The 15,168-nt window shown below is 34.6% G+C and overlaps 1 protein-coding gene across 1 annotated transcript; it reads left to right on the top strand.

Moving 5' to 3' along the window:
* Positions 1-10,257: 10,257 nt before the first annotated feature.
* Positions 10,258-12,436, top strand: LOC145139656 (protein FAR-RED ELONGATED HYPOCOTYL 3-like). Its single transcript, XM_079073401.1, has 3 exons — positions 10,258-10,291; positions 10,961-11,370; positions 11,810-12,436. Exons 1-3 carry the CDS (start codon positions 10,258-10,260, stop codon positions 12,434-12,436), a joined length of 1,071 nt encoding a protein of 356 aa, XP_078929527.1.
* The last annotated feature ends 2,732 nt before the right edge of the window (positions 12,437-15,168 follow it).

Raw genomic sequence — 15,168 nt, forward strand, 5'->3', positions numbered from 1 at the left:
AAAGAATGTTGGAGGCGTAGGAAGAGTGCTGGAAATAGGGCAGAACGAGGCAATAGCCAATCCCACAGTGGTTACGGGTACGTTTCTCCTCAACCACATGTATGCATGCATACTCTTTGACTGTGGTGCGGAGAGAAGTTTCGTGAGTCATAAATTCAAACACTTACTTAATCAAAAACCCCAAGCACTCAATAAGATATTTACAATAGAAATGGCAAACGATAAAACAGAAAGCACAAACGATTTGTATATAGGCTGCACACTAGCTCTAAATGAACACTTTTTTCCGAATCGATCTAATGCCGATCACTATAAGAAGCTTTGATGTCATCATCGGTATGGATTGGTTAAGCCTTCACCATGCTGATATACTGTGTCACGAAAGGGCTGTTCACCTTAATCTGCCTAGTGGCGAAACTCTTGTCATTTATGGTGACAAGCCCGGTACCAACTTACAAATCGTCTCTTGCGTCAAAGCCCGAAAATATATGTGCAAAGAATATCATGCCTTCCTAGCCCACGTGGTAGATAAGAAACGAGAAGTAAAAGACATTAAAGACATTTCGGAAGTCTGCAACTTCCCCGACATTTTCCCTGAAGATCTTCCAGGAGTTCCACCAGAACGTCAAGTCGAGTTCATAATCGACTTGATTCCCGGGGCTACACCAGTAGCAAAATCGCCATACCGTCTAGCACCGGCAGAAATGCATGAATTATCCAGCCAGCTGAACGAACTTCTCAGCAAAGGATTCATCAGGCCGAGCTTCTCACCTTGGGGAGCACCGGTTCTGTTCGTGAAGAAGAAGGATGGATCTTTTCGCATATGCATCGATTACCAGGAACTGAACAAACTCACGATCAAGAACCGATATCCCTTACCGCGCATAGAAGATCTGTTCGACCAACTACAAGGAGCGAGCTACTTCTCAAATATCGATTTAAGATCTGGGTATCACCAACTGCGAGTCCTAGAAGGAGACATTCCCAAAACGGCATTCCGGACTCGCTATGGTCACTACGAGTTTGTAGTGATACCCTTCGGATTGACAAACGCACCGGCGGTGTTCATGGACTTGATGAACCGAGTATGTCGTCCTATCTTGGATAAATTTGTGATTGTGTTCATAGATTATATACTCATCTATTCAAGGAGCAAAGAGGAACATAGCCAACACCTCCGACACGTCTTGGAAACATTAAGGACAGAGAAGATATACGCAAAATTCTCAAAGTGCGAATTTTGGATTCGGAAAGTAGATTTCCTAGGTCACATGGTCAGCAAGGAGGGGATACACGTGGACCCTTCCAAAATCAAGGCAATCGAGAGCTGGTCAAATCCAAGGACTCCAACGGAAATCCGACAATTTTTGGGCCTCGCTGGGTATTACCGGAGGTTCATACAAAACTTCTCGAAGATTGCTAATCCACTTACCACCCTGACTCAGAAGGGTGTAACCTTCAGCTGGGGAGAAAAACAAGACGTTGCATTCCAAACACTAAAGCGAGCCCTATGCAGCGCACCAATATTATCTTTTCCAGAAGGAACAGAAGACTTTATGGTCTACTGTGATGCGTCAAACCAGGGACTTGGATGTGTCCTAATGCAACGAGGGAAGGTCATCGCATATGCCGCGAGACAGCTCAAGACGTACGAGGTCAATTATACCACGCACGATCTCGAACTAGGACCAGTCATCTTCGCTCTAAAGATCTGGAGACACTATCTCTACGGCACGAAATGTACAATCTTCACCGACCATAAGAGCCTCCAGCACATCATCAATCAAAAGGAACTCAACATGAGGCAAAGACGATGGGTAGAACTACTAAACGATTACGAATGCAAAATTCATTATTATCCCGGAAAAGCTAATGTAGTAGCTGATGCCCTCAGCCGAAAGGAATACTCGGGCCGCCGCGTGAAATCCTTAACCATGAAGATCCATTCACACCTGTCCACACAAATCAAGGAAGCTCAAATAGAAGCCTTGAAATCCGAAAATGTGGCGAGTGAAGCCTTAAGAGGAATGGATAAGAATCTTGAAGTCAAGGATGACGGAGTTCGTTACTTCATGAATCGGATCTGGGCGCCGAAGTTTGGAGGATTCAGAGATGTTTTCATGAATGAAGCCCATAATACTCGATACTCTGTACATCCTGGTTCAGACAAGATGTATCTGGATCTCAAGAAACTGTATTGGTGGCCAAACATGAAAGCCGAAATCGCTACCTATGTAGGCAAATGTCTGACTTGCGCCAAAGTCAAGGTAGACTACCAAAAGCCCTCGGGATTGTTGCAACAACCGGAAATACCCGAGTGGAAGTGTGAGTGGATAACCATGGATTTCATAACCAAGTTACCCAAGACAGCAAGTGGACTTAACACCATCTGAGTGATCGTCGACAGGTTAACCAAATCCGCGCACTTCCTACCAATAAAGGAAACGGATAAACTGGAGAAACTAACCAGAACATACATCAAGGAAATTGTGCGATTGCATGGTGTACCAATATCCATTATCTCGGACCGAGATAGCAGATTCACATCGAGGTTCTGGCAGTCACTACAAAAATCTCTAGGAACGAGGATAGACATGAGTACCGCCTACCACCCACAAACCGACGGTCAGAGTGAGAGAACCATTCAAACCTTGAAAGATATGCTAAGAGCTTGTGTGATCGATTTTGGTAAGGCTTGGGATACCCATTTACCATTGGTTGAGTTCTCGTACAACAATAGCTACCACACTAGCATCAAAGTTGCCCATTCGAAGCCCTCTATGGCCGTAAGTGCAGATCACCTCTGTGCTGGGCTGAAGTGGGTGACACGCAACTTGCTAGAGGTCAAGTACCCGACAGCACTCTCACTGGCCTGGAAATCATAAGGGAAACCACCGAGAAGATTGTCCAAATCCGAGAATGACTAAAGGCTTCAAGAGACAGACAAAAGAGTTATGCGGATAAAAGACGGAAACCCTTGAAATTCCAGGGTGGGGACCGGGTGCTATTGAAAGTCTCACCCTAGAAGGGATTAATACGTTTCGGAAAGCGTGGGAAACTAAACCCAAGGTATATCGGACCATTCGAGATCCTTTCCAGGATCGGTCCGGTAGCATACAGACTACGACTACCGCAGGAACTCAATAACGTACACCCTACCTTTCACGTGTCGAACCTAAAGAAATGCCTGTCCGATGAGACTCTCGTCATCCCTATGGACGAAATTGAAATCAACGAGAATCTCCACTTCGTGGAAGAGCCTGTAGAAATCATGGATCGGGAAATTAAAAGAACAAAACAAAGTCGCATAAGGTCCGTTGGAATGCCAAGTGAGGACCTGAATACACCTGGGAGCGCGAAGATCAAATGAGACAAAAGTATCTGCATCTTTTTCCTAGTCCATGAACTCTACCTTAGATTAAATTTCGGGACGAAATTCCCTCTAACGGGGGGATGATGTGACAACCCGATATTCCAAGTCAATGTATTGTTCAAAAAGTCAAATGTTATAATCTATTTTAGAATCAATAAAAATAGCGTCAAAAATAAAGTGTTCTAAAGTCTCAATTGGGATACATAAAATGTTAGATATTGTGTCAAGGTTTTCAGAAATATAAAGAACACTCAAATCCGAGTTATAACGAAGAAGTTATAACCAATCGAAAATCCACGACACAACCGGTAAAACACTGTTAAGCGTAAAAAGTGAAATTTCAATAAAATACTTTTTAGCCTTAAGTATCTAAACGAAAGTTGTAGATAATAACAAACCGTGAGCGTACATAAAAAGAACGCCCAAATCTAACTTCGTATGAGGAAGTTATGATTTTTCTAAGTTTCAGAACAACAGTAGACAGCTAAAAATTCGAAATAAAGATCGAACGATTTTTAGCCGACGCAACCTAAACGAGAATTTAATATCTCGACAATAATAGTACAACGGTAAAAAGACAGACGAAAACGGACATCGGATGAAGAAGTTATGAATTTTTAACGGATTTATCGTGTCCCGGCCTATTAAAAATTATATAATTAAAAATAAATCAAAGTTTGCCGACGGAGTCTAAATGAAAGTTGTAGAGTATATTTTTCACCTATGCGTGGATATAAAGAACGTCGAAAACGGAGCTCGTATGCGAAAGTTACAGATTTTCAAAGATTTGGGCACACACTTCGAGGCTTATCCGAAGGATTACGCCCCGCGTACTTCGGAGTACGCCCAGCGTACCTACTGCACGGCCTCGGATCGGCCACGTCGCCCCTATACCCTCTACTACCGTCCCATCCGAAGACCGGCGACCGGTGACGTCATCGCTGACATACACCCCGCGTACGAGGGTACGCCCAGCGTACGAGGTACGCCCCGCGTACTTCGGCGTACGAGGCCAGCTTCCACCCCTATAAATAGGATGCGAGGGTTCCGACTTTTAGTTTCAAATTTACCACCTTCTCTCCCAAATTTCATACTTCTACCCTTTCGAGACTATCCCGACGCCCCGGTTCCGTATCCAAGTTCTGACGAAGGTCCGAAGCTCCGAGATTCCCGAAAAACATACCACTCTCCGGTCGAAGGGATGCCCGAGAAAATCTCGTTTTCTTCAAATCACCACACTTTCCAGGTGAGTTCATACCCCTACATTTTCACGTCTTTTTCATGTTTTAAGGGGGGGAAATACAAGTGAAACACGAGAAAAACTTATGTTTTAAGTACGCATCGTTACATATGGTTTCAAATACTTTACCTACGTTTTGTTTATAAATGTTAAACAACATTACTACCAACGTTACACTTTACATGCAAAGTTGGTATTACACCGAAATTTCATCACCAAATGGAACACACTTTCGAAAAACTATAATGGGTATAGTTTACAAGTTATTCTTGACATCTTTCCATAAACACAATAAAAAGATAATACTTTCGTTTACAAGAAATGTGAACTTTTCATTCCGTAAATCTATTGATACTAAGTTTTGTGAGACAATCGGCTTCACCGTACTTTCAAGTACGCATTTCAAGTCCTGTATTATAAACCATAATCTCTTGTAGGGAGAGCGTGATACTTGTGTGTAGATCTATACGGGATTGACAATCCCGCACCTAAACTGTTAGCTACAGTTAGACCGGCAGGTCTGGGGTGACAAACGTCATAACACTGCAACGCCTGAAGAACGTTGTTACAGGCAGTCTGGGTCAATAGCATGGTTATAAAACTCACATGGAGTATCGAAATATCTTTGATTTACGAAACTATTAAATGCATTCAGTAATTACATTATATATGTATAAATCCACTCACACCATTTTTAGCATGAAAGATACTATTGCATTCCAGCCCTTGGAACTTTTTCAAACTACCACACATACATGGAAAATATTGGATTTTCTGGAAACACGTTCAGTTATTTTTACCGAAAGACATACAAATTTTAGTACAAAAACGCTTATGAACTCACCAACTTAATTGTTGACACTTTTTCAAAACTACTTGTATTTCTCAGGGAATCAGTAATACAGGTAAATATCAGCTTTTGGAGAAGGGATGCTAAGGCGTCAGTCTTTTTAAAACTTATTAAATCATCATATTTGTAATATTCTTTTGGAGACATGTATCACATGCAACAATGTAAGTTTCAAATTATATTATGATGGTTGTGTTTACTTTCTTTACAAATATTCAACTGTTATGATACTACGTGAAGTCATCCACCCCCGAATGTTTCTGCCATTCTGGTTTGGGGGTGTGACACTATAAAAGAGCAGTGTCAACTTGAGGTGAAGACTGTTCTTTCTTTGAAACCTTGGAAGGAGAAGAGGATGAGGGAGAAGACGATGGAACTTGAATGTGCTTGTTCAAATATGAAGAAGGAACATTTACTTGTGTCTTAGTAGCTTGTACTGAAGCATCAATCATTACAGTATCAATGCCAACATTAGAAGATATGGATTCCTCATTATCAGACTCTTCATCATCATCACCAGTGTCATCTGAAGAATTGATTCGTTCTAAGTCGGATTTAAGCGTTCCTTATATCTCCAGAATCTTTGTCACATATACTATAACTTTTGTTAAGATTATTTGTCCTAAATAATATTCTATCAATAAGTTATTTTTAATGTTTATTATATCTTAATCGATTAGCCCGAATCTGCAGGTGTTACATTAATACAGTTAATTCACAGCTTAATATAGTCAAATCACAGTTTAATACAACTGATTTAGAGTTTAAGACACATAATTCATAGCTTAATATAATAATTTTACAGTTTAAGACATCCAAAATTATACATTTACAACCATATTCTCAGTTTAAGAGACTAGTTCGGGCACCAATTTATAGATTAATACTTATAAAAACTCATATATTCACAGCTTAAAAATTACATTTTCTTATTAATAATAGATATAACTAACATTAACATAACTAAATAATAATTGAAACATTAAAAGAACAAAATTCACAACTTAAAAATAGCTAAATTCACATTATTTGAGAAAACAGTAACATAATAACACACATTCTAAATTCAATCCACATCATAACAACCATAAAACATAAACTGTTTAAAACATTAAATTCACACACTAACAAATAAGATAAATAAACTTGGATTCATAACTTAATAGCAGGTAAAACTAAGATTAACAAAAGTAAAAAACAAATAAGAGATTAAAACATTAAATTCACAGCATAACATACGTAAAAAAAATTTAAAAAAATCGACATACCTTATGCAAAACTACTGGTGTTTCATCATAGATCGCAAAGAAAGAGACGGTTGTGACTTGGTAGTGGTTCATCGGAGCGGCAAGGCAGCAATGGTGGTGGTGGTTGATGACGATCTCAATTGTGGACCCTCAATCTCGTCGGAGATCATTGATCTGGAGGCGTAAATCATAGATATAGAGAAAAAAATCATAGATCTGTCACCAGAGATTGTAGATCTATTATTGGAGATCGTAGATATGGACCGAAACACTTTAGATCTGAGAGCGTCATTGATGAAATCGCAACTCTAATGTTCTACCTAGGGTTGTGGAACGGGAGGGATCGAAATGAACAATGTTCAAGTTCTTTTTTGGTGAAGGTGAAGCCTCCGAAGAAGGTAAAAACGATGGTAGATCATGACTATGGTAGACAAGCAAGACCATTTTGTTGTAAAATGGGGGTATACCGCTAGTGATCGGAGGTGGTGGCAGTGGAAACACCGTCGATGGCTCGAAATCACAAAACCAACACCGGAGACGAAATATTGGAGTTGTCAAAAGTCGGATTCACTTAGATCTAACCATATCTAGACAGATCCGGACTATGAACACAGTTGGAGACAAGAAAAATCATTGAAATCACTTGGATCTAACTAGATCTGAGCCGGAAGAAGAAAGGAAAGTCATTGGAATCATTATCTGTTAGAGATCACATACGTCAAGTGGTTGTTGGTTCGAACAGAGATTGTAGATATGATAGTAGACTAAAATGATATAAGAGTTTCGACGATGGCGATGGTGTTGGTAGTGGCCGGAGAAAATGGTGTTCGAATTTGTGTGCTCTTGAAGATGGGTGGAGAGAGAATGAGAGAAGTTGAGAGTGTTTCTATATAGGGAAAATGACACCTTGGACCAACGATGTATTTCGAATTTGCCCATTCAGTCCCATAATTTATTTTCGTGCTTTATGAGGGAATAAACTTTGAAGTGACTTGTCTTTTTAGTCCCTCTAGCCTATATTAGCCAGTTTCATATGCCACTTAAGCATTTTTCCATTTAAAACTCAAAATATTACTTTAATAGTCAAAATCATAGAAATGTACTCTATGAGTTAGCAAAAAACTTCGAACCCATTTTCAATCAAAATTACAAACATTAAATTTTTTACTTCCATTTTTTTCCATCTTCAGTTTTCTATGATTAGCACTTAAACAAATAAATTCCAATAAGCTTCGTATCACACACATTCATCTGACGTCCTTCTATAGACATCAATTTTGATATTCCTTTCTTTTTTTGTCGAATCATAACAAACCGTCTGAATAATTAATTCTCAGTGAATTCGAAATCTAATTTTAATAGAAAGTCAAAATGCATCATCGATTTTGACTTTTTTGCTTTGATCATTGAATTAGATTAGCATTCCAAAGCTATCAACTTCAACAATCACTTCTATTTCTCAATTCGGGATAACACCTAACATCTTGAAGTAACACTTCAGAACCACTCCGAAGATAGGTATCAATTAGAAAAGTGAACGGGCCATCCATGGTGAATACGAACTATGAATCCATTGTGGGTCGATCAATGTTTCAGATTCAAATTTAAATCGAGAATTGTTTATCAATGAGTTACGAAAATTTACTCTCATTATTGTCTTAGATAGTAAAACTAAAAGTAATCAAACAAAACTATTGAAGAATAATATGAGCTAGAGATTACTGATTCTTCAATTTTTGTTGATCTTCGGGAGAAGGTGCTTCTTCAGTTGTGCGATGATCAAATAGAAAAAGTCAGAAATAAGAATAGGATTTGAAGCGAACTGGATCATCTGGATTCGGTTTGGGAAAAGTACCATTGAAGTCAATTTTGTTCTTGGCTGAAATCGAGATTAGCATAGCACGACTCCATGAATTGTAATTTTCACCGGTGAGGATTTCAGAAACTAGATTTGTTCCAGGATTATCAGAATAATTAAGGAAAACGGATCATTAGCAGAGTTTAGATTTGCTTTACCATGTACAGTATCAGAAGAATTTGACATGATTTTGACTAGGGCAAGAGATCGATAACAACTAAAATCGACGAAATCAAAAATTTATTCAACTGATAAGAAAGATAATCGATTAGAAGAAATGAAATCAAGAATTGACGATCAAACCAATAAAGTTACCTTTTTCGTGGATTCAACGATTTTAGTTGTGAGAATTTTAGAGTGAGAAATAATTGAGAGAGAAGAAGGAAGAGGAACTCTTTTGACCGGAAAATGGGACAATGTCTATGTGGCAAAGGGGTAACCGAGTTATACCTTCATTTTGTCCAAAGTTATCAAATCGGCCCGAAAAAAACAGTTTGTTCCCTTAGAAGGTACGAAAAAAAACTTTAGGGACTGAAATGACAAAATCGAAATGTATTTTAGTGCTAATGTGTCATTCCCCTTCTATATATGAATGTAATAATGTTGTTGAAGATAAGACTTATATTGCTAGTGTTTAAATTTACAAAAATGCCTTTAATAAAAATGGTTCGTAGATGCTTCCTAACCTTTAGTGGTTCTCGTTTAATCTTATATATATATATATATATATATATATATATATATATATATATAGGTAATTTCAATTGAGAAAATAAAAAAGGTTCAGAATTGGAGAATCATTCTCAGCCAATCAATTATCTAACATCTACACCTTAAAAATATGCACGTGTCATTTTTCATTAAGGGTATCTTTCTAAATTAGCCACTTTTTTATATTTAACTTACTTGTTCGTTGTTATCAGTTTCCGATTTGATGATATTTTTAGCTCGTTTGAATCGGATATGAGGAATTCATTATCAAGATTCTTTTCTTTATATAACTCATTAGCCATTATATGTATTTTTTTCCATTAATCGTGAAGTTTCGCATCTGTATTTCAGTTTTCTTCTTCGTATTCAGTTTCCGATTTGATCAGGTGTGTATATCGTTTGAATCGGAGTTTATTATCAAGATTATTGCTTTATATAATTTGTTAGGAATTACGCGTATTATTTTCGTTTTTGCTTAAGTTTCGAATATGTATTGGAGTTGTTTCATCGGATTTTTGTTATGTAGTTTGAGATCTTTATTTCAAATCGGAGCTGATTTAATTTTCAGTCGGATATATCGCTGTAGTTTTTATGCTCTGAACTGAGAGAGATTGCTTAATTGCATCATCTGATCGAGCTGATTTTCACAACCATCCACTTGAGAAGATAAGTGATTTAAAAAAAGCGAGGCAAATGTCATATTCAGAAAAAGAGTTTAGAGTGCGTGCTTCCACATAAAAAATAGGCCCAACTATGGCTCATAAGTTGAGGGCAAGTCTGAGAGGTGGGTATGAGTTTGTAAAGCCCAAAGTGGTTGACTATAAAAATTTAAGGAGAGATATCAACAGGGTTATAGGTTATAAAGATGCCCAAATGATAGTACACATAATGAATGACCGTTGAGCTCACTATCCAAATTACTCATTTGAGTTTAATTGTCAAGATGATGTTTTGGACTGTATGTTTTGGGTTGATGAAATGGAGAAGGCATATTATGCTGAATTTGGTGATGGTATCTCGTTTGATGCGACTTTCTGAACAAACAAGTAAGTTATTCTATCTACTTTTTTATTGCTTATTCATATATTAATATTTTAACTTTTATGTTTAATGTTCAGTTTTTATTTTTGAAATTATTCTAATAATATATTGTAACTGTATTCATACATGAATATTTTTAAATTTACTTATGAATACATCAAAAATTGACTTTAATGAACACTTTTTTTTGTGTGTTACGTATCGAATGGTTTTTGTTCCATTTATTGTTTTGACCATCATAAAAAATCAGTTACTGTTGGAGCGGGTTTGCTAAGCAATGAAAGCATTGAGTCCTACTCTTGGTTGCTTAAAGCGTTTCTTAAACTCATGGGAAAAAACCAACACTTGTTTTAACCGATCAAGATGTTGCAATAAAACAAGCTATTGGGAATGTTTTTCCTAATTCAAAGCACCAATTATGTATGTGGCATATAATGAAGAAGTTGAAAAACAAGGTATTATTTTAATATATTTCAAATATGTATGATAGTATTTAGTTATTCATAGATGAATATACTAATTTTTTCAAATATTAGTATATTCATTTATGAATATCTATTGATATTTTACTTATTCATATTTATTCATTTATGAATAAATATAGAAGTTTATTTTATTTTTGTTTTAATACAAATATTAGATGATTTATTTACGAACACGGACTTTAGAAAAAGATTCTCGAAGCTTGTTTGGGACATTAATATGAAACCTGATGTATTTGAGGTGAAATGGGGTTTGCTTATGAAGGAATTCAATCTGGAAGACACGAGTTGGTTTAAAGACATGTTTACAAAACGTGATTCATGGATACCTAAATATTTTAATGATATTGCAATGTGTGGGTTGATGAAGACTACGTCGAAGTCAGAGAGTATGAATTCATTCTTTAATACCTACTCAGAAAGTGGTAATTTACTTTTGAATTTCATGATGAATTACGACACTGCCATTCAAAAGCAAAGGAATACTCAACGAGAGCTTGATAAGGCATCAAAGAAAGCATCATATAAAATGCAAACACCTCGAGAAATAGAACTACAAGCATCAAAGGTTTATACAAGTACATTATTTTTTGAGGTGCAAAAGGAAATATATAAAACAAGTTTTTTCTGTACATACTCGTATGTTGGTATTGAAGATGGGTGAGAAGTTTACATTGTGCAACACAACAACACTAAAAGAGAATTTAAAAATGAATTTAAGGTAATTTAATAGTTTTTTATGAAAAATGTAATGTTTATATATGAATATGAGAATATTCATATAAATGAATATTCTTATTATTTTAAACTTAGAACATTTTCATATATGAATATTTATTTATTATTATTCATATATGAATATGTATTATTGTATATGATTAGAATGTAATATTCATATATGAATACTTATATATGATTGTTCATATATGAGTATTCATATATGAATGTAAATGTGTAATTTTTGTTTAAATTGTTTTTTCATTTTTTTTATTATGTTTTTGTATCAGGTTGAAATAAAAGCTGAAGAGAAAGAAATAAATTGCAATTGTAAACATTTCAAGAGTATGAGTGTTTTATGCAGACATGCTTTTACAATAATGATGAGATGTGGTGTGAAAGAAATTCCTGAAAGGTACATTCTGAAAAGATGGAGAAAGAATGTGATATCAAGAAATTATCGTTGTAGTTCTCTTCAATCTGATTCAGGGGATTGTGAGAATGTGAAGCTAGTCAGTGATTCATATTATAATTTTGAATCATGTTTGGATATTGTAAGAGATGACAAAAAGAAATTGGCTTTGTTTGCTGAGAAACAACAGATGTTGTTGAAGGAATTTGAGAGTGAGAGTGATTATACATCTGCTGTATTGAAAAGCAAGACGGATGGTGAAGTCGTATGCAAGTTTATGGGTGTTTCTATTCCTATTCCAAAAGAGATTAATATTCATGTTCCTCAAGTTCAAAGTAATAAAGGTTTTGGAATCAAGAAAAGAATTCCAAGTGCAGGTGAAGTAGCATATGAAAATTCTAAAAAAGAACATAGAATGTGTCCAGGATGTGAAAAACGAGTTCCTCACAATTTACGTACATGTTCAATAAGAATTGCAGCTGCTCAATCAACAAAAGACATTTAGGGTTTTTTTTTATGTTTTTTGGTTTTATTCATTTATGAATATATGCAGATAATAACCATAAACAATAATATTCATATATGAATAATACACATTTATATTGATATGGTAAATTGAGATGTGAAATATATGTTCTTTTAAAATGAATATATCATATTTGTTTTTTAATTTACTATTAAATAAGTTATATTGATATGGTAAATTTATATGTGAAATTCACATATTATTTGTAAGTTATTCATAAATGAATACATAATATGTGGATTCATTTATCAATGAAGATGTTATTATTAAAGGTGAATGAATGAATATACAATGTTGGTATTCAATTATGAATAAAATTAAATAAAATTGAAAACTAGCATAAATGAATACAAATATGTGAACTTTGTTATACTAATAAATAAGTTATATTCATATCTGAACTTTGTTATGTTCATATCTGAACTTTGTTATACTAACATATTACTCCTAACTTAATCATAAATGAATATATCATATTCGTATTCATTTATGAATAAACAGAAATAAACTTTAAAAATATTTGAATATAAAAAAATGACAGAAATAAACAAACTTGTTTCTACTAATAAAGAAGTTATATTTATATCTGAAATTTCTTATATTCATATATGAAATTTGTTATACTGACATATTACTCCTAACTTAATCATATATGAATATATCATATTCGTATTCATTTATGAATAAACAGAAATAAACTTTGAAAATATTTGAATATAAAAAACTGACAGAAATAAGCAAAGTTGTTTCTATTACATAATCATTCAACACAAGATAATAAAACCTGTTCATAAGCATTTCACAAACTATTTAAAAGATGTTCAATAACACTTAACAAACCATCTAAAACTTGTTTGCATCTTCAACACAAACTGTTCTATACCATCACACTTCATCACAAGCAATCATCAATATTATTTTAACCTTTTTTGAATTGTTTGCATAGCCTTGTATGCATGAGCAATACGCACTTTGAATTCAACTTTTTGATATTTTCAGCAAGATCCAACACCTTAGCCTTCAACATGTTAATTTCAGAACTTAGCATTCGGTGTGATACCTTTGCCTGAGCTTCTCTAAAGTATTTTGTTGAATTGCACTTTCTTTATGAAGACCTGGTTTCCACTTTGAGATTGGTTGTCCCATATAGGTCTCCATATGTCTCATTGCAAAGACCCGACAATCAACTTTGTTTTTATTGTTCTCCATGACATTTCAAGTCGTTAGGGTGTGATACTTTCTTTTGAGATTGCATTGGCTTTTGGATGGTTTATTTCTTTAAAGTATCTCACTAACAAATTTTTCTGATCATTAAATAAAATAAAAGTTAGATATGTAATAAATTAGTTCTTTTATGTTGTTGTGAATTGGGTACATACCAAAGGTTTCAATAGCAATCTGTATTTCCCTTCATAATCCCCCTCAACTGCACTGTTGTCCAGAATTTCAATTGATGGTTTCTTTAAGTTGAAGACAATCACAAAAATGTGAGCACTTCTAACAACCGGAAAGAATACCTGTTTTTATGTATATAATGGTAAGTATTTTGTTGATAAAATATATATAAAAAAACAAGTTTAATTAACATACCATGTCAATATATTTTATGTTCAAGATTTTTTTGTACCCATCGGTACTGTCATGAAAGTTCTCCTTGAATTTTTCATACTTTCTTTCATCAGACAATGTTGAAGTTAGATAAGCAGTCTGTAACCAATATAATTTTAAAGGATTAGTAAATTGTTAATCATAAATGAATACATCGTGTTGGTATAATAATCATAAGTATATACTAAAGATATTTATTTTTGATTTTTTTTATTCAAATATGAATACATAATCATATGTGAATTTCAGTTGAATATACATAATTATCTTAAAGAATACATCATATTTGTATAATCATATGTGAATTTCAGTTGTAAAAAATATAATATTCATAAATGAATACATCACATTGATGTATTCATTTATCAATAAAGAAGAAATTAAGGTTAGAACATAAACTTACAGAAACTCCAACTTTCAAGAAGAGTCTGTATGGTGAATTTCCAAAATCCCTTCCCAGTTCTTGGTGGTTAAGTAAATCAGCCCAAGTGTCTAAAACTTCTCCAAAAATCTCTGTGCTTGCATATAGACTTTCCATAATTGTTTTTTCTATTATCTGACCATATTTTGTCTGGACAACCACATCTCTGCAAATATATAATCAAAATGTCATACATTATTATCTATATAATAATCATATATGAATTTCTATAAAATAAAGTTTTTTACGATGTATTCCCTTGCAAGTTGAACAACCACTCACAGACAATACTCTCCTGGTGTGTCAGTTTAGGTTTTGTGTCTATTATTCTACATTTGAAAGGTGATTTGAAAGCATCGGCAAGCTTCTTCTCTCTTGGTTCATCCAGATCATGCTTTGATGGTCCTACTTCAGTAGGAATTGCTACAGAGATTAGATTTGGATTAAGAACATTTTTGTTTGCTAATCTGATAACAACCTTCTGATGGTCGTCTTTGATTTGTTTCTTTATAAGTGGTTTTTTTTTTGGTGAAGATTCATTAGATTTTTTACTTGAAGTTTGATCTGAATCTTGGTTGAGACCTAGATTAAAGCTTGGATGAGTATCTGCATGCCAGGAGATTTATCATATAAATAGTTGTAAGTTAATTATAATATTTTTTTATATTTTGAAATGTTTTTC

The sequence above is a fragment of the Lactuca virosa genome, chromosome 9 (genome assembly GCF_052849685.1).
Source record: "Lactuca virosa cultivar CGN04683 chromosome 9, Lactuca_virosa_CGN04683_v6, whole genome shotgun sequence".
NCBI classification, from domain to species: Eukaryota; Viridiplantae; Streptophyta; class Magnoliopsida; order Asterales; family Asteraceae; genus Lactuca; species Lactuca virosa.